At 40.1% G+C, this 24,097-nt stretch overlaps 2 protein-coding genes across 6 annotated transcripts in view; one reads left to right on the top strand and one right to left on the bottom strand.

Moving 5' to 3' along the window:
* Positions 1–2,109: 2,109 nt before the first annotated feature.
* On the bottom strand, positions 2,110–6,697 carry RPA3 (replication protein A3). Its single transcript, XM_029929476.1, has 4 exons — positions 6,413–6,697; positions 5,003–5,077; positions 3,673–3,781; positions 2,110–2,475 (listed from the first exon to the last, which is right to left on the bottom strand). Exons 1-4 carry the CDS (start codon positions 6,509–6,511, stop codon positions 2,393–2,395), a joined length of 366 nt encoding a protein of 121 aa, XP_029785336.1. The 5' UTR covers positions 6,512–6,697; the 3' UTR covers positions 2,110–2,392.
* Positions 6,698–6,738: 41 nt separating this feature from the next.
* UMAD1 (UBAP1-MVB12-associated (UMA) domain containing 1) overlaps positions 6,739–24,097 on the top strand; it is a 215,601-nt gene continuing 198,242 nt past the window's right edge. Inside the window, exons 1-2 of one of the 5 annotated variants that reach the window (XM_029929443.1) lie at positions 6,739–6,900; positions 22,435–22,572. The gene's annotated coding sequence lies outside the window, so the exon portion shown is untranslated. Of the gene's footprint in view, positions 6,901–6,952; positions 6,986–7,019; positions 7,198–9,369; positions 9,407–22,434; positions 22,573–24,097 lie in introns of those variants that run through there. The other 4 variants (XM_029929433.1, XM_029929462.1, XM_029929450.1 and 1 more) reach the window with 4 other exon arrangements.

The following is a 24,097-nucleotide window of genomic DNA, read 5'->3' on the forward strand; positions in this document are numbered from 1 at the left end:
ACAACTGCTATGTTATTCACTGCATTTCACCTCACCGCATAAGCATTTTATCATCTCACATCATCACAAGAAGGGTGAGCACAGCACAGTAGATACTCTGAGAAGACATTCACATAGCTTTTATTACACTATGTTGTTATAATTGTTCTAATTTATCATTAGCTATTGTTGATCATCTCTTACTGTGCCTACTTTATAAGTTAAACATTATCATAGGGATGTATATAGTTATGTATAAGAAAGAGCAGTAGTTAGGGATGGTATCCAACACATCCACTGGAGGTCTTGGAAACATATTCCTCATGGATAAGAGTGGGGAACTATTGTAAATGTTTATGTATTTAATATATGTATTTATATCATATAGAATATATTAATACAATTAAACAATATAAATTATATATTAAGTATATATTTCTAATAGAGAAGCATAGCAAATTTATTTATCTGAAAATTAAAAAGGTTATCAGCAAGTTAAGTGTGATAAGAGCTGTAAAGAAAGAAATAGAACATGAAGTAACTCTGTTTGCCTGTTAGGGAAGCTTAAAGAATGTTTTCCTTTCCAGACATTGCAATCAGAGTAAAGAGCAAGTTCAATGGGACCCGGGTCATAAAGGGTCTAGTGTGTTCCAGAACAGCATATTGGTACTGGATGGGTGGTAGTTTCAAGGGGAGAGTAGGATTCGAAACTCAGGTGAGACATGGTCAGACTGTGAAGGGCAACTACTGATTGGAAATGTGGACCTCAGCTAGTCAGCACGGAGCCTCTAGAGAGTGTTCATTTTTAAAAAAAATATACTTTTCCTTGTGGAGAATTTTTAGATTTACAGAGAAGTTGTAAGATAGAGTTCTCGTCTAACCCCTCACCCAGAGTCTGTCCCTTAATGCTACCTTATTATCATGGTGCCTTATGTCAAAACTAAGAAACCAACCATGGTATATATTACTATTAACTAAACTCCAGACTTTGTTCAGATTTCAGTGGTTTTTCCTTTAATGTCTTTTTCTGTTCCAGGAACCAATCCAGGCTTAGTCTTCTCTGCTGTTTCTGTTTATCATGACCTTGCCAGTTTTGAGGGGGTAGTGATCAGTTTATAGAATGTTCTTCAGCTTGGGTCCAATATTTTCTCGGGATGAAAAAATACCAGAGTGGTGAAGTGCCTTTTTTACCACATTAGAGGGCATGTGGTCTCTGCGTGTCAGTACTGGTAATGTTAACCTCGATCACTTCATTAAGGCAGCATTGGCCGGGTTTTTCCAGTGTAAGCTTCCCAGAACATTTTGTCTTTTCCAAACTTAATGTTGTTTCTGAACTTTAGAGTATGATCATAACTGTGTTCCATGTAACCGTATTGGTTGGGAGACCCAAAGAGCTGGGAAACTGGAGGGCCAGTTAGAGTTAGGGCTGTTGCAATAGTTCAAGTGAGAAGTGACAACTGTCTGAACTTACAGGGGCAGGGGCAGTGAAAAGGACTGGAAGTATTTAAGTTCTTCTGGGCAATGGAGTGGCTTTAAAGGAAACAGAGCAAGTCGATACCACTTCACACCCATTAGGTTGGCTGTAATTAAGAAAATCAGATTATAGTTAAGTGTTGGCAAGGATGTGGGGAAGTTAGAATCCTTAAATGCTGCTGCTAGGAATGTAAAATGCTACAGCCGTGTTGGAAGTATTTGGCAGTTCTTCAGAAATTTAAGCATATTTCCCATTTGATGCAGTAATTGCACTCATAGGTATATACACAAAAGAAATAAATATGTACCCACAAAAACTTACACATGAATGCTCATGATAACATTATTCATTATGTTCAAAAGGTGGAAACCACCCAAATTTCCAAATGATGGATGGATGGATAAAAAGAGGTATATCCATACAATAGTTCTGGTATATATATTTCTTTGGTTCTGATTCTCTGGAGAATCCAGATATATGTACTCACAAATAAAAAAGATGTAGGATTCTGTTTGGTTTTAATAAATTAAAATCATTGTAGAGTTGGCCCAGGGTTTCATTTGTTAATTCGAAGTTCTGGCCTTATAGCTATGAAATTCCAAGTTTGTGAATGAATACATCACTAAAAGAGTAAGAATGAGATGATCAACAGCATGTACCATTTTAGCTTTTATTGATAAAACAGAAAACAAAACTCAGGGCAGCTGCTTGGTTCCTGCATTTGATCTGACCATGTAAACTGGAGAAGTGATTCTTTATGAGGACTCGGGGGAGCTGCCAATATCCAGACAGGTTCCATCAAAAGTGGGATACTGTGATATCTAATAAAGTCAGGAAAATGAAATTAAAGAGAACAAACTAACTATTAAAAAAATCACAGAAATCTCTTCTTCAAATATCAGGGGCTTCCTTTAACAGTCTTCAGTGTTTTCATGAAGATCAGTCATACTCTACAACTCCCAAAGGAAAAAACTGAGGGAATTCATGGGTAATTTTCACAGCTTCATTGTAAAGTCCAAGATCTGGAAAAAAATATTTTAGCGAACATTTAATCTACAATGGAAAGATGTAACATCATTTATTATCTACAAGATTTCTACCTGTTTCTCTTTTCTTTCCCTTTTAGAGGTCAACAATTGTGATTTATTTTCACAATCTGTCTTCTAAGACAGATAGGTATTGTCATATTTATTTTTCTGTAGCTCTAAAAAATAAGACATAGGGTATAGGCAACTATTCATTTTGATATCCAATGTACAGGCAGTTCTTGCCTGGTTTAAGGCATTATGCATTATTCATGCTTTCAATCTGTATGCTAAAACAAAAAAACCTAGTGACATTACTTTTGTTTGCCGTATTTCTTAAGTTTCTCTTCCCAAAAGCATTTTTTTAGGTTTTTTATTTTTTTAATTATTTTTATTAATAGTTTATTACCAAGTTGGTTTCCATATAACACCCAGTGCTCTTCCCCACAAATGCCCCCCTCCATGCCCATCACCCCCCTCACCACTTCCCCCCTCCCTCTTCAGCCCTCAGTTTGTTTTCAGTATTCAAGAGTCTCTCATGATGTGCCTCACTCCCTCTCCCTAACTTTCTTTCCTCCCCCTTTCCCTTCCCATGGTCCCCTGTTAGGTTTCTCCTGATAGACCCATGAGTGAAAACATATGTTATCTATCCTTCTCTGCCTGACTTATTTCGCTTAGCATGACACCCTCAAGGTCCATCCACTTTGCTACAAATGGCCAGATTTCATTCTTTCTCATTGCCATGTAGTACTCCATTGTGTATATATACCACATCTTCTTTATCCATTCATCAGCTGATGGACAGATTTATTAATTAATCTTCACTAAGTTTCCTATATATACAAGCATTACAAACATAATGGGGTACTTGGGTGGCTCATTCAGTTAAGCATCCAATTCTTGATTTCGGCTCAGGTTATAATCTCATGGTTCACGGGTCTGAGCCCTGAATTGGGCTCCACACTGTCCTGCTTGGGATTGTCTCTCACCCTCTCTCTGTCCATCCCTCCCTCACTTACATGTGCACGTGCACTCTCTCTCTCAAAAGTGGGCCAAAATGTTCTCCTATTTTCCTTTGAAAGATGGCAGGATTGAGACTGAAGATCAAGGCATCGTCTTGGTCTTTTATTTAAGAATAAAATTGCTTTCCTCCTAATTATATGCAACTTCTAACTACTAGAATGCTTTATTTACCAAAAGGATGGTTATCTTCTTTAAACTGGACATAAGATGCACACAGAATGGTTGCCTTGGGTGTTACTCTTCCAATTACTTCCACAATTCCAGAGATTTCTTCATCAAGCTAACACAAAGAACAAATTGTCAACTTGGGGTTTCAAGTTGATAACTTGGAAAATTGCTAGTTACTAATCTTTCATTTTATGTAACATCATTTTAAAATTTACAAACATAAAAACTGAATTGTAACTTGTTAAAAATGTTTAAGTGCTTAATATCAGCATGTCATAATCCTATTACCTTTAGCAGTAGCTTCTGGTCCAAAGATCCATTTAATGTTTAAGTTGGAAGACAAAATCACTTAATGATACTGAGAATGTCCAGATTTCTACAAGGAGTGTTTATTTAAAAAGACCCATTGAAAGGAACCTTCTATTTTCTATATCTTATATGGTGTGTTCTGTATATACTAACTGAACAGCACATGGGTTTGTCTTCATAAAAACACAAAAATTGCGTACAATAAACATAAAACATAAAAACGGGCTTCTGGGTGGCACAGTCAGTTAAGTGACCATCTTCAGCTCAAGTCTTGATCTTGCAGTCTGTGAGTTTGAGTCCTGCACTGGGCTCTTTGCTGATAGCTCAGAGCCTGAAGCCAGTTTCGGATTCTGCGTCTTGCTCTCTCTCTCTGCTCCTCCCCTGCTCATCCTCAGTCTCTGTCTCTCTCTTTCAAAATTAAACATTAAAAAAAAAAAGCGTAAAGGGGCACCTGGATGGCTCAGTTGGCTAAGTGTCCGACTTTGGCTTAGGTCTTGATTTCGCAGTCAGTGAGTTTGAGCCCTGTGTTGGACTCTGTGCACTCAGCTCAGATCCTAGGGCTTGCTTCGGATTCTATGTCTCCCTGTCTCTCTGCCCCTCCCACACTCACACTCTCTCTCTCCTTCTCCAAAATAAATATAAACATTAAAAAAGTAAAGAAAGTAAAAACAGTATGTGATAACTAAAAGTACATGTAAACAAAAATAGAAAATAGAATTTTAAAAATGGAAAATTCTTGAGAAAGGAAAAAATGACTTAAAAGATTTCTTAAAGTGATTTTATGGTCTTTCATAGGAATCAGAATTGTCACCCCGTTAAGGTGACATTTTAAAAATTAAAATCATGGAGCCCACAGAATCACTGATTAGAAATGTAAAGGTATTTATAATGTAAGAAGAGGAAAAAAGTTTAATTTTAGAGCAGGGAAGTTTTATAAACTCATGCTTTATATACCCACTCCAAGAATCAGAAATATCAATAAAGAATTAACTATAAGATACATAGAATTAATTCTTATACATACAGGCTCCATCAACTCAATAGTTCCATTTTTTCCTTCTCCATCTGAAAGAATAAACATTTTTCCAGTGGGATGAATCTAAAAAAGAAACACAGAATTTAAAAAAAAAAATAACCACATAAATAAAACCTTTAAAAACTCATTAAAATAAAAATAGTAAAAGTTTGATAAAAGATCAGCAGATTGACCCAACCATACTTAGTTGATGCAAATCAATTGTCTTTGAATGGTTTATTTGGTTCAAATTATAATCTTGTGTTACCATAGTTGGCCAAAGGACACCTAGTTAAATTTGAATTTCAGATAAACAATACTTTCAGTACAACTATGTCCTGGATTTTTATTTGCTAAATCTGGCAACCCTGCACTAACAAATTAATTAGGGTCCAGACTGTCTAAAACTGAGATCTATTAGCACCCGTGATTTAAATTGTATGTATCCCATTGGAGGGTCTATTTTAAAAATAAAGCATGCGGCCTGTGCCTGGCTGGCTCAGTCCATAGAGAGTGGCCACTCTTGATCTCGGGGTTGTGAGTTCCAGACCTACCTTGGGTATATAGATTACTTAAAATCGTAAATAAAATAAGCATGATGAAGGAAAGAGAGAACTGTTTGGCAGAAGATTTAGGTTCTACTACTGTTGGATGTAAAGAGTGAAGTAGGATCTGGTTTGAATGCCAGCTTAGCTACTTGCTGTGGCCTAAAGCGTTTTAGCCATACACCACCCCTACCTACCCAGTTTCCCTACCCTGAAGTCCCAACACCACCTATTTCTCAAAGAGGATACGGGAGTGAAATGAACTACTATGCCTTTATAGTAGTTTTCTTTCCCTCAGCTTTCTCGGTTCAATGATTGGACAACTTTGAGCCTGCTTTTCATCAGGAGGATGATGGCGATGCACTCTTAACACTGGTGTAAGAAAACATACTGGTACGGGATCTGGAAGGGACACAGATCTGCTATAAAACATTGGATGTTTTATGGCAACGTGACTTAAACGAGAAAACGAGGTTTGAGAAGTGACAAAATTGCATGAGAAGTAAACTAGAAAAATAGAGTTGTTAGGTCTAGCTAAACTAAAACGTCAGGAGGTAGATGTTTAAGTCAGGGCTATAATTTTCTTTATGTAAATACAAAACAGACCAGAGTAGAGAGCGTTAGAATTAAAACCGAGCGCATATTAATACGTCGCGATCTTGCGCCATGAAAGCGGCGCCAAAATGAGGCTGCAGTGGCTAGAAAGTGTGCCAACAGTCTCCTTGTGCAAAATGAAGCAATCAGGAGCGCAGTGACGTTCTAAGGCCTGTCCTCCTTCACCCTCCCTCACCCCCCGGAGGCTGCTACCCAGGCAGTCACCGGGTCCTTACTCTCCGCTCCGCGGCGGGGAGCCTCGGGCGGCGAGCACGCGCACCTTTTCCAACCTCCCTACGAAGCAGACCGGCTGGTTGATGAACCGAGCCAGCATGCTGGCGTTGACGCGCGACCTGGGCAACTCCATGACGTCCACCATGATTGCGGTGCGGGACAGGCGGCTGGCGGGAAACAGACAACCGAAATTATGCGTCCCGCGGCGCCTATGAGACGCCGGCACCAATCGGCGGAGACCAGCACTCTCGCTCCACCAATCAAACGTGCGGAAATCTTGATCTAACTCAAGAACACTAAAAGGACGTTGCACAGAGGCCGCTTCCGGAAGTGAAGATCCGCTGCTTAGTGACGTGAAGCGTCCCGGAAGTTGCCCGGGTCCCCAGTAGAGTGGGCAATGGAGGCGGGACTTGGGTGGGGCGGGGCTTGAAGCTCCCTCCCGCGATCTCGGGCCTCCCAGCCTGACTTGACCCCGGAAGCAGGGTGTTTGGGCTCCGGTGCGGTAGCGGCGGGAGACTGCGGCGCTAGCCTCAGGTACCTCTTCTCGCGGGAGGCGCCGCAACTTTACTGTTTCTCTTCTTCCCCAATCGACGAATGCAGAAGAGAGAGGCGGGACTCGGTGCGTGCCCCGTCGCGGCATCCTTGGCGCTGCGCACCGACTCTTCGCGTTTCCCCGCCTCCCTTCTTCCCGGTTCTGCGTGGGAAGCGCGGGATTCTTGATGAAATAGGGGGATCGAGTGTTTTTGACACCGGCCCTGCTGGAGACGCGAAGTGGGGTCGGCAGTGATCTTCCATTGCCTTTGTCAGGCTCCTGCTGCTAGGTATCACAGGGTCAGTGATTTAACCGCTTAAGCTGCGTCACTTACCATTCTGTTTCCCACCTGTTAGAAGAAGAGTTGACCTGATGATCTCTAGGATTCGACTCTTTCTAGGGTCACACTAGGGAGGGGCGAGTTTTCTCACCTCCCCATGTTAAGCAACAAATCGAAGCTTTGGGGAATGGATGGGGGTAAGGATCACTGAGCTCGGAAAGGAGACAAATTTAATTATCTGTTAGATCCTGAGCAAGTGCGCTTCTCCCTGAGACATAATTTCCTGATCACAAAGTGAAAAGATTAGATAACTTGAATGCTTTGCAAGATCCTAGCTAAGTTTTGTCCATGTGATTCACAGATTCTTAACTCCCCGGTAATCTTACCCCCATTGCTGTCCACGCACCAGGATGTTGGAGGCTCGAAGATAACATGTTTGTTTCAAGGAAATTCGGGGGTAGGGGGATTCTTAAAACTGTCACTGGATCCTGTGAATGTTGATTTCAGGGCTTTATCTGCTGGGATTGCTACTACCTTTCCAGGGATATTCTAGAATGAGCGTTCATAAAAATACCTGCCAACCGCTGCTGCGGAGATTGCAAGGGGGCTGGGTGGAGGGGTGGGACAACCACTTTTTATTGGAGTATTATTATTTTTTGGAAACTGAGTCCCTGAATTTGCCTAAAGATCCTGAGTTGTCACTATTCAAGTTCAGGTACTAGACGGAGTCTCCTAATGTAGTCTCCTAGTTACCTTAAGCAAAGAAGATTTTTTTTGAGATTTCATGTGACAGTTTTAAGATAGATGTATGATAATTAAATGATACCCTCCCTCAGTGTTTATTTAGCTGAATATATTTGTCTTTTAATTTCGCTGTCACCAAAACAACTTGAAGGATTTCTTTAGCAGATGCAGGGTGCATGTGGGTTGGTGTATACAAGAATGGTGGTCGTACCGGTGCAGGTCAATAAAGTTTATATTTTTGCGCAAAACCTTGACCTCATTTGCACAGTGTTGTTTTAGAAGACATATTGATGTGTGTTATAAAGGGCAGGGTACTTATGAATATCTTTAATAACAGTTTTTTAAAAAGCAGCCCTTAATATACCAGATGCTAATATCAATGTTTTATTATAATTAAAAGATCACTTTCACATACCAATGGCTTTAAAAAAAAACAACAACAGAAAAGATGAACAATAATTTAAAACAGCACTTTGGATATTTTTTGGGTCATTTAAATGTGTTATGTAATACAGAGTGCACAGAGTATATAGAGCTGATATGTATAGTTTCCAAAGAAATTAAATGAACTCATTCAGCTTAAGAAATGGAATTTAGCCAGTTAGTAGTTTGTGCTTCTTCAGTTCTATCTCCCTCTAGAGGAGCCACAAATAAACACTATCTTGAAATGCCTGTACAGCACCCTAAGCTTTTCTATATAATTTTACTATACATGTTGGCATTCTTAAATGATAGGTTTGATTTTCCTGGTTCTGACCTTTCTATAAATGGAATCATATGATATTTATCCTCTGACATCTTTCTTTTGCTTGTTTTTGAGATTAATCCATGTTGACATATGTAGGTGGAGTTCATTCTTTTCACTGAGCTATTTTGCTGCTACTGACTGATGTTGTGATTGAGTACAAGGCTGCTGTGCATGTTCTTGTACCTATTAGTTGGTGCACTTGTGCAAACGTGTATCCGTAGAACTTGGGCTGTGTGTCTCCAGCTTTACTAGTAGAACCAAATATAGTTGACCCTTGAACAACATGGGTTTGAACTGCATGGGTCCACTTTTTGCAGTTTTGTTGTTGTTGTTGTTGTTTAATATAGTATAGTACTCTAAATGTATTTTCCTAAGATTTTCTTATAAATACTTTCTTTTCTGGGGGCACCTGGGTGGCTCAGTCGGTTAAGCATCCGATTTTGACCCCAGTCATGATCTCACAGTTTGTGAGTTCAAGCCCTATGTAGAGGGCTCTGTGCTGACAGCTCAGAGCTTAGAGACTCCTTCAAATTCTGTGTCTCTCTCTCTCTCTCTCTCTCTGCCCCTCCCCAGCTTTCACTCTGTGTCTGTGTGTGTCTCTCTCTAAAATAAGTAAATATTAAAATTTTAAAAAATAATAATACTTTTTTTTTTTTCTTTTTGGAGGGTGCCTGCCGGCTCAGTCAGCTAAGTGTCCGACTTTGCGTCTGACTTGGGCTCAGGTCATGATCTCACGGTGAGTTTGTGAGTTCGAGCCCTGCAGCAGGCTCCGTGCTGACAGCTTGGAGCCTGCTTCGGACTCTATCTCCCTCTTCTTTCTGTCTCTCCCCTTGCTCTCTCTCACAAACTCTCTGTCTCTCTCTCTCCCCCCCCAAATAAATATTAAAAAAGTTTTTAAATTAATGTTTTCTTTTTTCTAGCTTTATTTTAAGAATACAGTGTATAATACATGTAAAATACAAAATATGTGTTATCAGCTCTTTATGGCTTCTAGTAAGGCTTCCTGTCAATAGTAGACTATTAGTAGTTAAGTTTTAGGGGGAGTCAAAATTATATTGAATTTTCAACCATTGTGGGAGTGGGCAGGGTGAGCACCCCGTCCCCACATTGTTCAAAGGTCAACTGTACTGAACTCCAACTAGTCATACCAATTTATTCTTTTATCAGAAGTATAGGAAAATTTCAGTTGATCCACACTTTTGGCAACTCTGAAAGTTTTTTTACCTCTAATCTGACAGAGATAAAATAGTTTCTTGTTGTGGTCATAATTTGCTTTTCCTTGATTACTGATAAGATTGAACAGCTTTTCAAATATTTATTTGCCATTTGTGTGTGTCATTGTTTTGTTCTTTTATGCTGATTAAAATTTTTTTTCAATGTTTTCTATTTATTTTTGAGAGACAGAGACAGCGTGAGCAGGGGAGAGTCAGAGAGAGAGGGAGGTACAGAATCCGAAGCAGGCTCCAGGCTCTGAGCTAGCAGTCAGCACAGAACCCGATGCGGGGCTGAAACCCACGAACCCGTGAGATCATGACCTGAGCCGAAGCCGGATGCTTAATGGACTGAGCCACCCAGGCGCCCCGAATGTTTATTTATTTTTGAGAGAGAGAGAAAGAGCATACATATGAGGGGGTGAGGAGAGACTTAGAGAGAGGGAGACACAGAATATGAAGCAGGCTCCAGGCTCTGAGCTGTCAGCACAGAGCCCGATGCGGGGCTTGAACTCACGAGTTGAGCCTTGAGATCATGACCTGATGCTTAATAGACTGAACCACTCAGGTGCCCCTGTTCTTACTGATTTTTGAGAGCTTTTTGTATTATGTGGATAGCAATGCTGCATTTCCCAGTTTTTGACTTACCTATTTTTTTCTGTCTTTTCTTCCCTTTCTTTTATTGGAAGGAGTTCTTTTAATATAGTTAAAATGTTTTCCCCTTTTGTTTCATATAGTTGAAAAAGTCAATTAAAAAATCTCATATAAGAATCTTTTCTTAAAACAAGCTCTTAAAGATACATTTAAAAACATTTTGTCTTTCATATTTAAAAATACTTCATCATTTAGAATTGAGTTTTGTCTGTTGTCATGTATCTAATTTTTTTTTTTAAAGTAGGCTCCATGCCTATTATGGAGACCAATACATGGCTCGAATTCCCTACCCTGAGATCAAGAGTGGGGGGCTTTGGGGCGCCTGGGCGGCTCAGTCGGTTAAGCACCCCACTCTTGGTTTTAGCACGGATCATGATCTCACAGGTCCGTGAGTTTGAGCCCTGTGCTGGGCTCTGTACTGGCAGTGCAGAGCCTCTTGGGATTCCCTCTCTCTCTCTTTCCTGTGTTCACTTGTGTGCTCTCTCTCTTTCTCTCTCAATAAATAAATAAGTAAACTTAAAAAGTGGAATGCTTAAGTGGCTAAGCTGCCCAGTGTTGTGACATCATTGACGTCACCATGGCAGCAAACCTTCAGCATCGCCCTAGGTTTTCCTGTGTGTGTGGGTCTGTTGCTGAACTCTGGTTCTGTTCTATCGGTTTGCTTGTCTGTCCCTGCACCAGTAGTACCAAGCTCTCCAACACTGTGGCCCTATCTATGTTAATTTTTGATGGGGGGGGGGCAAGGTTTTCTATTTTGGTCGCAATCCCATTGAATCTTTGCATTAGTTTCAGAAGAAGTAACATATACGGACAGCTTACTCTCCTTGGCCTACTTTGGTCTTATTAACATCTTTCCAAAAAAATTCATCATTTTCTATAGAAAAGTTTTGATTTTTAGATGAGATTTATTCCTAATTACCTTGTTTTGGTTGCTATTACAAATGGCATTTTTTGTAATTTTAATTTATTTATTTTGAGAGAGAGAATCCCATGCATATACCTGGAGGTTCAGTTTTCCTATCGTTTGTTCATTTACATTTCCTATCTTTTGTTCATTATTATTGATATTTTTGGATTCATTTCTGTAATCATTTTGTGTATCCTGTGTTCTGCTTTTTTGTTTATTTTTTTCTCCTTTCTTGCCTTCCTTTGAATTGACTTTTGTTTTTTTTCCCTTTGTTTCCATTTTATGCATTTGTGTTAATTAGTTAGTTTGTTTTTATTTTAAGTAGGCTCCATGCCCAGCACAGAGCCCAACATGGGGCTGGAACTCACGACACTTAGATCAAGACCTGAGCTAAGATCAAAAGTCAGACACTTAACTGACTGAGCCACCCCGACACCCTCCTCTGTATTAGTTTAAGTGTTATGTATCATTTGTACAATTTTTGTGGCCATACTTTATTTTTTTTTAATTTAATAGTCTGTAATTTATTTTTTTACACTAAAATTTTATTTTATTTTATTTTATTTTTTTAATAGTTTATTGTCAAGTTAGTTTCCTACAACACCCGGCGCTCATCCCCACAAGTGCCCTCCTCCATCACCACCACCTCTTTTCCGCCCTCCCCCTTCAACCCTCACTTCGTTTTCAGTATTCAATAGTCTCTCAAGTTTTGCGTCCCTCTCTCTCCCCAACTCTCTTGCCCTCTTCCCCTCCCCCTGGTCCTCCATTAGGTTTCTCCTGTTCTCCTGTTAGATCTATGAGAGATCTATGGTATCTGTCCTTCTCTGCCTGACTTATTTCGCTTAGCATGACACCCTCAAGGTCCATCCACTTTCCTACAAATGGCCATATGTCATTCTTTCTCATTGCCATGTAGTACTCCATTGTGTATATATACCACATCTTCTTGATCCACTCATCAGGTGATGGACATTTAGGCTCTTTCCATGATTTGGCTATTGTTGACAGTGCTGCTGTGAACATTGGGGTACATGTGCTCCTATGCATCAGCACTTCTGTATCCCTTGGGTAAATCCCTAGCAGTGCTATTGCTGGGTCATAAGGGAGTTCTATGGATAGTTTTTTGAGGAACCTCCACACTGTTTTCTATAGCGGCTGCACCAGTTTACATTGTGTGGCCATACTTTGATATGCATATTGAACTTAAGGTCTAAAGTTACTGTACTCTGTGTCACAATAAGAACCAGTATCTCCATTCACCTTTTTCCCTATTTTTAGGCTGATGTCTAGAGTTTTAGTTCTATCTTGATTTCTTGTAACCCTACAAATTTGGCATTATTACTGCTCTATGCAGTTGCTACTTACTTGGAATTATTCACATATTTATCATATTCCTACAATTTCTTTTTATACCTCAACCTTTTATTTGCTATTATTTTCCCTCTTTTTGAGTTTCTTTTAGTGAGAATCCTTGGTAATAAACTCCATGGGTGTGTGTTTTGCTGAGTATGTTTATTTCATTCTTGTTTTCAAAGAATAGGTTTACCCCTCTTTCTGTGGTTTAGAATTCTAAATGGACAGTTACTTCCTTTCAAAACTACTTCGATACTATTTTACTCTTCTAATACTTAATTTTCTTTGAAACGGTGATTATGTTGTAAACTTTCATGTCTCTTTCTGCTTGATCCTCAATTTGTCTTTGGTGTTCTGCAGTTTTACTATATAATGTATCCTGATGTGGGTCTCTCTCATTGTGGTTTGTCAGTCTGATAATTCTTATCTTATTAGTACATGGCATTTTCAGCCATTACCCTTTGAATAGTGCCTCTCTCCTATTATCTAACTCTTTCTAGAACTCTAATTAGCAATAGGGGAGATGTTTGCATGTGCTCTTGACCTCTCTTTTATAATTCATTGGTTTTGATTCTTTGAATTCTGGATAATTTCTTTTGTATCTTCCAGTTTACTAATTCTTTATGCAGTCGTGACTCATGTGCTCCATCTAATTTTGATGCTATTTTTTTGTTTCTAGAAACCTTGTTTGGTTTCTTTTTACAGATCTTAGGAGTTATTGATATTCTTTTGTCACAGATTCAGGTCTCCTTTATTTCTACAAATATTACAGGATTTGAAGTAAATCGGTTTATAATCTAGTTTTAACACCCACCGCCCTAATGGGTCTCATTCGGTGGAGTTTTTTGATTCTGTTGACTTATCCTTGCTGTGGCTTGTTTGTTCATTTGTATAGTAATTTTTGATGACGAATTCATGTTTCTTGCAAGTTTTTGGTTATTCCTTTGAGATTTAGTTTGAGGATGTGTTTTTTCAGAGGAGATTTGTGTTTCCTACCTCCTACCACCTTCCTACACCAAGGTGTTTGAGCCCCAGACTTCGTCCTTGTCCTTATAGGGCGTAGATCATTAAAACCCAGACGTCAGCCATTAGAACCCAGCAGTGGCCACAGGGAAAACATTAGCTTTAATACTTGCATATACTCCTGTGGATTTGTAGACTCGTATTCTTTCTGATTTCTCATGGGACTTCTTTATTCTTTTGTTGGCTTGTTTTATACATAAAACCATATTCATATTTAAGACAACACTCTTCATCCTTTCACACAATCAATCAAAAACAAATTTAAGCTGGTTTAAAGTGGTCATTCATTGGCTAGGATTTCAGAAGATATAGAAAGTGACAGAGAGTATAGTCATGAATTCTGGCTCCGTTGTCCTTCTCGATCAGTCCCCTTCGTGCAGTTTACGGGAATTTGAGTCAGACTTTGACATATGGTTGACAGACTTGTTGCCAGTTTTTGTCTTCTGCTTCTTGATGTGCATTTTGATGAAAACTTGGGAAGGAAGTGAAACAGCCAGCTTTTTACCTTCTCAGGAGACCGAAGCATGTCTGCCGACAGACAGCAACCCTTCTCGACTCTCAGCAGCTTGTTAGCTGCTTGCAGTGCTGGTGCTGCTTTTCCCCAGGACTCCGCACCAGGCTTCGTACCCGCGTGCCCGGGACAGGCGTCAGAGAAGCAGGCCCTGAGGCAGCAAATAGACCGAGGCCTTTCTTGAATTTGGAGAAAGTGCCTTGTGTAGTTTTGTTTCTCTAGGACCTAGCAGTGTGCCTGGCCAGTCTTTGGCCTTTAAAACACGTTGGTTGAATGAATTAAAAAGTGAACTAGTGAACAAATGACTAGATTTTAGCAGTTTATTTATTTGTTTAGTTTTTTAAGTGGGCTTCATGTCTGTCATGGGGCTTGAACTCATGAACCTGAGATCAGGAGTGGCATGCTCTACCGACTGAGCCAGGCAGGTAATCCCATAGCAGTCTGCTTTTATTTGGAGAGGAGGTAAAGACTTTTGGTGATACATTTAGGTTGTTTTGAAAGTAAAATGACCCCTTCCACTATGTGAGGGGACAGCAGGGGGAGGGAAACAGCCATGTATGTATGAACCAGACAGCAAGTTCTCACCAGACAGTGCATCTGCTGGGATCTTCCTTGTTCTTGGGCTTTCCAGCCTTCAGAGTTATGAAATATAAATCTGTTGTTTATGAGTTGAAAAGAAAAGAAAGTCAAATGATACAGACTTTTATCAGCAATTTTGGGAGTGAGTCCTTCTGAAAGTTGAGTGTGATAGTTCCTGTTATGTGTTAAACTTATGTAAGTGAGCAGATAGAGCAGTTTGATGACCTGCACTGAATGTTTTATTATTATTATTTCTATTCATTCTAGGTTTCTCTGTGCTGTAGGGAGTTGTAAAGAGTTGTGACTGTACATCATTCTCCCTCAGGACTGCATTCTCCCATAGGACGTTATTTAAAGATGCTCCAAGATATTTGTTCTTTGTGAAGGGATGCTTTTTGATAGAGTTATCTGGAATCTTTTTCAGGATTTTTTTTTTCATTTCAGAGTGGCAACATTGAATGCAGTGGGTAGAAATTAGTACTGTGTTGTTGGATTCTGTGTTATTTAAAGCAAAACTTAAATGGTTTTGGGATGCCTGGCTAGTTCAGTTGGTAGAACATGTGACTCTTAATCTTGATGTCATGAGTTTGAGCCCCACGTCAGGGGTAGAGTTTACTTAAAAACAATCATTAATAAAAAAAAACGTAAATGACTTTTTGGTGGCAGTTATGTAGAATTATGTTTGTAGCTCTTCTAAAACAAAAACATGTTGTGTCATTACAGTCAGGGTGACATTAAAACTTGACTCTAAATTACCTTCTTGGTGAATGAATGAGACCCAAATGATGTAAATTATAAATGAAATTTGTTTGCAAGCCCTTATAAAGGCAACAGGTTTATCTTCTAAATTTTTGTCTCTCTTCATAATCTTTAGCATCTTTCTTTAGGAAAAAAAAGCTATGGTTTTTTATTTTATGTGCACTGCATTAAAAGGGATTTGTGTTTTTTTTTAAGAAGATAAAACCTCTTGAAATTCAGATGTCTGCTGACTGGGGTGCATCACATAATAGGTCCATCACACCCATCCTTACAGGTGTTATACCCAAGTTTCCAATATTGCCCCCAAAAACCAGAGACTACCAAGGAGACCGAGTCACACATGCAAAAGCAAAGGACTTTATTACGAGTTTAGGCTGGCCGAACCTAAACTCGGGCTCACAGACTTTACTGGCGCAGTGGATTCATGGTGAGAGCCCCGAACATGGCGGGGTAGGGCTTTTTTGAGTTTTGGGAAGGGGGAGTTACAGGAAATCACAACATAGGCACAGCGATCCAATCCCTATCCTCTATCAATACTGGCAGTAACTTTAACCATACATCGATACTTTTAGTGGGAGCCAATCACAACATTTAGAGTATTGACCAATCACAGAGTGGGCCCAGGACCCTCACTTAGGCGTGACTAGCCTTCTAGGCCCGCCCTTAGAAATGTTAAGGGTGTTAGCTGGCCTTTCCTGATTGGGTGTGACAAGGGTGGTCCCTCCTGCCTTGGGCAATGTGTGCCTTCTATTGTCTGAGAAGCTGACACAGAGGCCTCCAAGGTCAGAGTCAGTTTGATTCAGACCTGTGTCCTTACACAGGAACAGGTCACAACGGGGAATTATCTGGCCCCAATGCTTGGAGTGGAGAGGTTGGGAAACCCTGGTTAATGTACTAGGAGATTTTACTTTCCTAAATTAGTAGAATCAGGGGAGACATTACTATGCTGTTCTATTCTTTAATTTCATTTTATAACAAAGGGGCAGTAAAGGAAAAAGCAGCCAATTCTTTTCACTGTCAGGATGCCAGTGATTATTTTGTTGATCCTGAAAATCATTTTTTTCTTGATCCTGAAAATAATAGGGCAGCTAATTAAAAGGAAAACAAACCAACAAAAATCCCCAAATCCAACAACAACAGCAACAACAAAACTACACAAAACTTCCCTGATGATTCGAAGAGAAACTTTGGGGGTCATATTTATTTACAGAGTAATGGAGGAGAGTAAAATTGTACGTGGTCCATTTTACCTTTAGTGAAACCATTTGTTTGTAGGCAGGGATGGAAAAAGGATCTGAGAAGAAGAAAGGTTTTGTCCAAAAATTTGCTTGGACCAACCTGTGACTTTTCAAGATGACTTTATCATATGTTTGAAAAGCAATCCTGCTAGAGAAAATTCCAGAAAATTAGTAATTCCAGATTACGTTACGCTTGCATGACAGCAGGGTTTCGTAATTATGGCGACAGCGGATGCTTGGCAACAGCTCCCAGCGGCGGGCAGCTGAGATTACCAGCTGCAGCCTCTGTGCCGCCCTCCACGGCACAGACAGCCAACTGTTAAAGTCTTCAAGTTGTGGGGATCGGCTGGAAACAGCCCCAGGCCCAGATCGGGGGAAAAGCCCCTACAAAATGAAGAAGAAAAAGTCCCAGCGTGGGCCCTGTTGGAATCTGCACCGAGAAGTTCTCTGGGGCGCCTTGGCACTCTTCCAGAATCCTGTCTTACCTGAAGCTACTTAATTATCAATTTGTATCTCGAGATCTTCCAACTTTATAAGTTTTTTAGGTGTTCTGTTTTGGTTAAAAAATCATACCTGTTTAATTTATCCATTTGCTAAAAGCAATGATGCAGTCATGTTAGGGGAAGTGAGTTTTATGAAATCATATATTTTCAGTTTTTAATGGCTGTGATATATGTGCATGATGTCACTTAACGGTTAGGTGACAAGTGGAAAGGTTCAACGTGTTGTATTAGAGGACAGGCACTCTTCAAAGTGAGGTTGCCGCTGCCACTTTGTATTCATCTGGGTCCGTCTAAAAGCTGCCCTGGTGTGTTCTAAGGGCAAATGTGAGCTACTCCAGACCAGCGGAAATGGAATGGAGATACTGCTTCAAGGAGGAAAAAACAATGCAAAATTTCTTCCTGTTAGAAAGGAGCTTGTTCATGTGTTTTTTAAATGGTTGATGGTGGATATTAAAATGCTCTGGTTTTTAGATTATTTTATTTTTAAACAATGTTTTTATTTATTCATTTTCAGAGAGAGAGAGAGAACACAGGGGAGGGGCAGAGAGAGAGAGAGAGAGAGAGAGAGAGAGAGAGAGAATCCCAAGCAGGCTCCACGTGTCAGTGCAGATCCCAGGAACCGTGAGATTATGACCTGAGCTGAAATCAAGAGTGAGATGCTCAACTGACTGCGCCACCCAGGTGCCCCCTCCACTGGATAAGTTTAAAAGAATGTTACAACATTTTTATTTCAACATGTGAATATTTATAATATGCTAGAAACTACATCTTTTATAATTTTCAATGGAAAGTTTTAGATATTACCTTAAAATGCAGGGATGCATAAATTTTCACAGTTCTTTTAACGGGGTATGTGAGCCGTAAAATATGATTAGTGACTTTGAGACTTTTTTGCCTGTAACCCAAATTAAGAAATACATTTCATATCATGACCTAGCACATGCACCCAAAAGCAAAAGTTCATAAAATATTATTTACCATATATGATACTCTCTTGATAATCCTTTTGCTTCCTTTTCTCTTCTTCTTTTTTTTTAATCTTAGAGAGAGAGAGCGTGAGCGAGCGTGCGCAAGCGAGCACTTGTGGGCAGGGGAGAGGGGCAGAGAGAGATGCAGGGACAGGCTCCACAGTCAGCGCTTAGTGTGACATGGGGCTTGATCCCATGACCCTGGGATTTTGACCTGAGCTGAAATCAAGAGTCAGACGCTCAACCAACTGAGTCACCCAGGGACCTGTTTTTCCTATTTCGTTCTATTCAAAACTGCTGTCGTGCCCCACTAAATCGAATTTATTTCCACCAGAGGTCTGGGACCTGCAGTTTGAAACACAGCTATAGATCCAAGATTCCCTTCTTTGTTTTTTTTTCCTTTTCTGAGTGTTTTTTCTTTTTGGGGGGCAGGGAAGTGGAAATAGCAGAGAGGTGGAAATAAAATTTATGCTAATGCTTCATCTTAATTAATTGGCTTTCTGGGGAGCTCATCTGTGTCATCAGGTTCTTTCCTTGCTCCTCTCTTGCTTATCTTCTCAGATGGCTGCATCTTTCCCCTGTTACATCAATATCACAAACCTTCAAAAATAAAACACCGATGTGGGATGGCAAAACAGAGGAGAAATTTTGAGTAATCCTAATTGGTAGTCCAAAGTTAATGGATAAATTTAAAAAGAGCTTAAAGTCCTCTCGTGTAGGTATAAAATCTGCAAGACTTTACTGAACCCATCAAGGAGGGAACTAGTAAGATCTAACTGGTTCAAACGAGAACTCAAAGTATCATGGCACATTTATAGTCAAAGAGAGAAATAAATGTTGAGTTTATAAATGGTATAAAACTACTCACTACCCCACGAGCAGTAATTAATGCATTCTACCAATTCCTTTCTCTGGACAGGAATTATTTGCATGACTGTCAATTTTCTACAGGTTATGTCCTACAGATCTATAACATAATCTGGTCAAAGATAAACAAAGAGTACCATAACCCAGGTGAGTAAGCTAGCCAGAATATTCACTGAATTCCAAAGCCTTCACAATTTTTCTTTATACTGATCAGATGTAAGCTGTTAAGCCCATTCCTTATCTAAGTTTAAAATTTTGCACCTGAAGGCCACATCCAGTTTGTGGATGATTTATTCAATCTCTGGAGAATTTTTACATATTTTGAGTTTGTTGCTATCAGCTAAAAACTAGAGTGTTTTTTCCAAAATAATCCGATTTCTGCTTTCACTTGAAATACCAGACATGGTGATACTGGACCCACATTCCTACATGGAACAGTGATTGGAAATGCCAAAGGTGCCTTCTTTTGTGTTTTATTTTTCTTGTAATAGAAAACCACAGGTACAAAAGAACTCTAAAGTAAATATAAACTGGCCATGCATCCTGGTAACAACAATGATTAGGTTTGGTATGTATTTTTCTATATTTTTGTTCTCTAAGAATAAACACACCTCTCTCCCCTCCTTCACACACAGAATAGAAATTACTTTAATAGTTAGCAAACCCGTTGTTTTTTTTTTAAAGAAATAAGGAAAACTACAGGAAGGATAAAAATAGTATAAAACAAATACAGTAAAAAGACATACTGTAAAGAATATACAAAAAGATTTTTAAAACAGATCAGTAAAGACCTACAAGTAAATCATATCAGCTAAAACGACATATTAAAAAACTGCTTGAGGTCTCTTCCGCTAGAAGGTTCTCCAAGGGCTGGACCAGCAGGCGAGGCCGTAGGGAATCCTTGGCTCCTGGTCCCATAAACGGGTGTTAAAAGGGGCCCTTCAGACTGAGGCAGCTTTAGACCTTCAGGGAGAGCTTTCTAGACGCCTTGGGATCATCTCCACAGGGGAGAGATGAGCTAGCCGCAGCTTCAGCCTGCTCCTGTGTGTGTGTGTGGTGAGGACTGATTTTACTGTTGTTTTAGCCATAGCACCCAGGGCACATCTGACTCCAGGCTTTCCTAGCTCAGAGCCTTCAGAAGCTCTTCCACTGGTTCATGACTCAGGCCCTCACAAGCCTTGTTTGGGTGAAGGGCTCCTCCTCGCGGCTCCCTGGGCATCTCTCCGCCGTCCAGCCCTCCCTTTCTCAGGGTGCCTGTGGGAGCCCAGGCCCACACTCCCTTCAGGAGCCTTCTGTCTCACTGGAGGCTGGCTTCATGTGCACTTAGCTGCTTGGCATTTGGATTCACCACCCCCGGGTAATGCTGAAGAGGTCAGTTGTTTCTGCAGCTTTGAAACATGAAACGATATAGTCAACATTTAAGTCCTGATAAGAGACCCAAGTATGTTTTTGAAAATATTGAAGAAAAGGGAGTGTACACATTACTTTGGTGATAATCAAGGGGATGTGTTTTCATAGTATAATTTGAGATCTTTGAGATTATCATCTCAATCCCTGAACTTTTACATTTTTCCTTTTGAAATAACACTGACGGTCCTGATTTTAGCTACCACTTACATGCTTAATGGCTCCCTTTCTCTGGAGCACTAGGTTCTGTTTCTCCAATTACATTAAAAAAATTTTGTTTAGTGTTTTATTTTTATTTTTATTTTTTGAGAGAGAGAGAGACAGTTTGAGCAGGGGAGAGTCAGAGAGAGAGGGAGACACAGAATCCGAAGACAGGCTCTAGGCTCTGAGCTGTCAGCACAAAGTCCGATGCAGGGCTTAAACCCACGAACTGCGAGATCATGACCTGAGCTGAAGCCGGACATTTAATGGACTGAGCCTCCCAGATGCCCCTCTCCAACTACATTCTACATATTTACATTTGCAACAGTCACTGGTTCCCTACATCTGACTTGTCTGAAATGGAATTCATTCTCTTTTCTTCTTTTAAGATGAACTTCCCTTTCCTACTTTTCTTATCCTACTATTGCTTTCTTCAGTCTGTCAGGCTTGCACTTGGAGTCCCCTTGTACTAATGCCTTTCCATCTGTGTTCTGTGGAGTTGGGAGTCATTAGGCCCAGCTCCCTATTTCTTCACATCCCTTATTTTTCATTCATATATCTCCCATCTCAATCCAGTCCCTTTTGCTATAACTTTCTTTTTAACTCCAAGCTCTTCATCAGCTCTTTAGCACATTATTTTAAACTTGATCTTTCTGAAACACTAATTTCCTCAAGATCCTAGACTACAGGGTAACATTAAATGAACCCTGATCTGCCACTCTGGATAGCCTACCCTTTTCTTAACTTTTCAGCCCTTTCGCTAATTTGTCTCCACCTTTCTTCTGCAGTCTTGATTTCTGCTGCTTTTTGACATGCCTCTGTTGAGGTCACTGCCTTTGCTGTCCTCTGAATACACTGCGCTCTTTGTTCATTGGGACCCTTCTTACAGGAAAGGCCTTCCTTCTTGTTTGTGTCTGTCCCGTGCCCAGCAGATGAAGTTGGAGTCAAGGCTACCTATTTGTGAAGTCCAGCAGGGTTCTGCTAATTCTCACCGATCCTTCTGGAATCCTTACGGAGCACATCTGAAGAAAAAGACTCTGTGTGTGTGTGTGTGTGTGTGTGTGTGTGTGTGTGTTTCTGTACAGGTATCCCATGCATTTGAAAGTTCACATTATGCGTGCTACTGTTGGCTCTTACGAAAGACCTACCTTAGTACCTGTTTTCGCTAGCTGAAACAAATCTGAAGAGGATTTTTCACTCCTATGAAAAAAGGAGAAAAGCGAAAATGTGTTCAGTATGTTTCCTTCGGGCCCTTCTAGAGGCATTGTGCAGCCTAAGCAGCGAGAGTGACCCTGCCAAGCTCCTTCCCTGGGAACTACACTTAGCACCTCAGCATCAAGCTGACCTGAGTCCGAGAGCCTCTGGGTTTCATCTGCATTTATTCTGTGTGTGCCTTAGTAAGATGTGTCCCAAGGTATCCAAAAAGCCCAAGAGAGGTTATTTTAGAGTCTGGGAATGTTCCAAATGTTTTCCATATAAATTAATGGCAATGGCTCCTTCACTTTATACCATTTTGGCTTTTGAAAGCTTTCATAGAAACACTCTTGACAGCAGGGGAAACTTGTATGTTTTTCTTATTACAGGTAAGTGGCTGCTTGTTGATCAGTGACAGATAGGAATGTATTTACATTATCTCGAAGTCTTGAAATGGAAAGAAGATTATCCAATTGAGAAAACTAGGTTGCCTGACTTCTTCTGTCATGAGTAATATTACTTAAAAGGTAAGACTTACAATAATAGGAAAAAATAAATATTTTACTTATCCTGCCCTCTGCCCCTTCAGAACAATAGGGTCTGCCCTGCCTAGCGATCAGGCTGGCCCTTTGAGATACAGTCTCTGTATACTGTTGAAAGTGAAGACACTACCCTTTTATTTTTCAGTTCTGTGTGAATATTTAGAGAAAAGAAGCATTTTGCTTTTTATACAAAGACTCTCTGTAACACACACTGGTTTAAGTGATTGGAGACAGTTTTCCAAACCATTGTGAACTGAACGTTTATATGACATCTAGGATACTGTGCTAATAATGAATTTTTAAAATAGTTTTATTGAGGTATTTTATAAACAACAATAAATTGCAATAGTGAAAGTGTCCAGTGTGATGAGTTTTGAGTTATGTTTATGCCCCTCAAACCATCCCTACGATCACCATAATGCACATATTCATCACCCCTGAAGTTTCCTTATGCTTCTTTATAACCCCTCCTGCCTCTCCTGTACGTCCCCGTTCCCCAGGAAGCCGCCGATCTGCTTTCCATCACTACGCATTAGTTTGCGTTTTCCAGAAATTCGTATAAATGGAATCATACAATATGAATCTTTTTCTGTTTTGGTCTGGCTTCTTTCATTCAGCTTATTTATTTATTTACTTGAGATTTATGCATGTGGTAGCATACTTAGGACTTCAGTCCATTTTATTACTAAACAGTGATAGGTATATGTCACTGATCAGCCCTTTGGACATTTGTGTTGTTTCCAGTTTTTGGCCCTTACTAAAAACGCTATATGACATTTGCGGACACATATGGACATATGCTTCCCTTTCTCTTAGGTAAATACCTGTAAGGGGAGGGTCTGGGTCATATGCTAGGTGTGTGTTTACGTTGTCATGGCAAGCCTTTTAACTTTTAAATATTTGAATAGGTACGGAGTGGTATTTTGATTTGCATTTGCCTAATGACTAAGGATGTTGAACATCTTTTCATGTGATTGTGTGTCATCCACACATCTTTGGTGAAGGGTCTGTTCTTATCTTTTGCCCAATTTGTACTGAGTTGTTTTCTCATTACTGAGTTTTAAGAGTTCTTTATATTTTCTAGATATGCGTTCTTTAACAGATATGGGGCTTGCAGGTGTTTTCTCCCAGCCTGTGACTTGGGCAGGTGAATTCTTCACCCCCGGATCTGTCAAGGGAGCCCCAGGAGTCCCATGTTTGAGAATTAGGAGAATTAGCCTGCAGCCAGGCAAGAGGGCTGCTGCTGGCTCAGAAGGGATTTTTAAATATAAATGTTGGTATTTTTCCTGTTGATGAGTGTAAAGTTCTATTAGTTTAAACAGTTTTAAAAATATTCAAAGTTGTAAGTAAGGAAATGAGACTGGAATATACTTGGGAAGTCCAAGCAGAGGCCCAACTGTAAAGGCCATGTCCATCAGAAGCATGAGCTCTGAGGGCTTACCATAAACTCTGCTCGGGGCAGCAGCACGACTATTACTGGCTTCCTCTGCCTGGGGGATAGGGCTCTAAA

Source organism: Suricata suricatta, chromosome 2 (genome assembly GCF_006229205.1).
Source record: "Suricata suricatta isolate VVHF042 chromosome 2, meerkat_22Aug2017_6uvM2_HiC, whole genome shotgun sequence".
NCBI classification, from domain to species: Eukaryota; Metazoa; Chordata; class Mammalia; order Carnivora; family Herpestidae; genus Suricata; species Suricata suricatta.

What these genes read in the sequence shown, in the direction of transcription:
- RPA3 (XM_029929476.1), bottom strand. Translation starts at nt 6,511, where the DNA reads ATGGTGGACGTCATGGAGTTGCCCAGGTCGCGCGTCAACGCCAGCATG. An exon ending in TCGTAGGGAGGTTGGAAAAG is followed by an intron (nt 5,078 to 6,412) that starts GTGCGCGTGCTC and finishes TTTCTTTTTTAG; the next exon opens with ATTCATCCCACTGGAAAAAT. An exon ending in CTATTGAGTTGATGGAGCCT is followed by an intron (nt 3,782 to 5,002) that starts GTATGTATAAGA and finishes TCTTTGTGTTAG; the next exon opens with CTTGATGAAGAAATCTCTGG.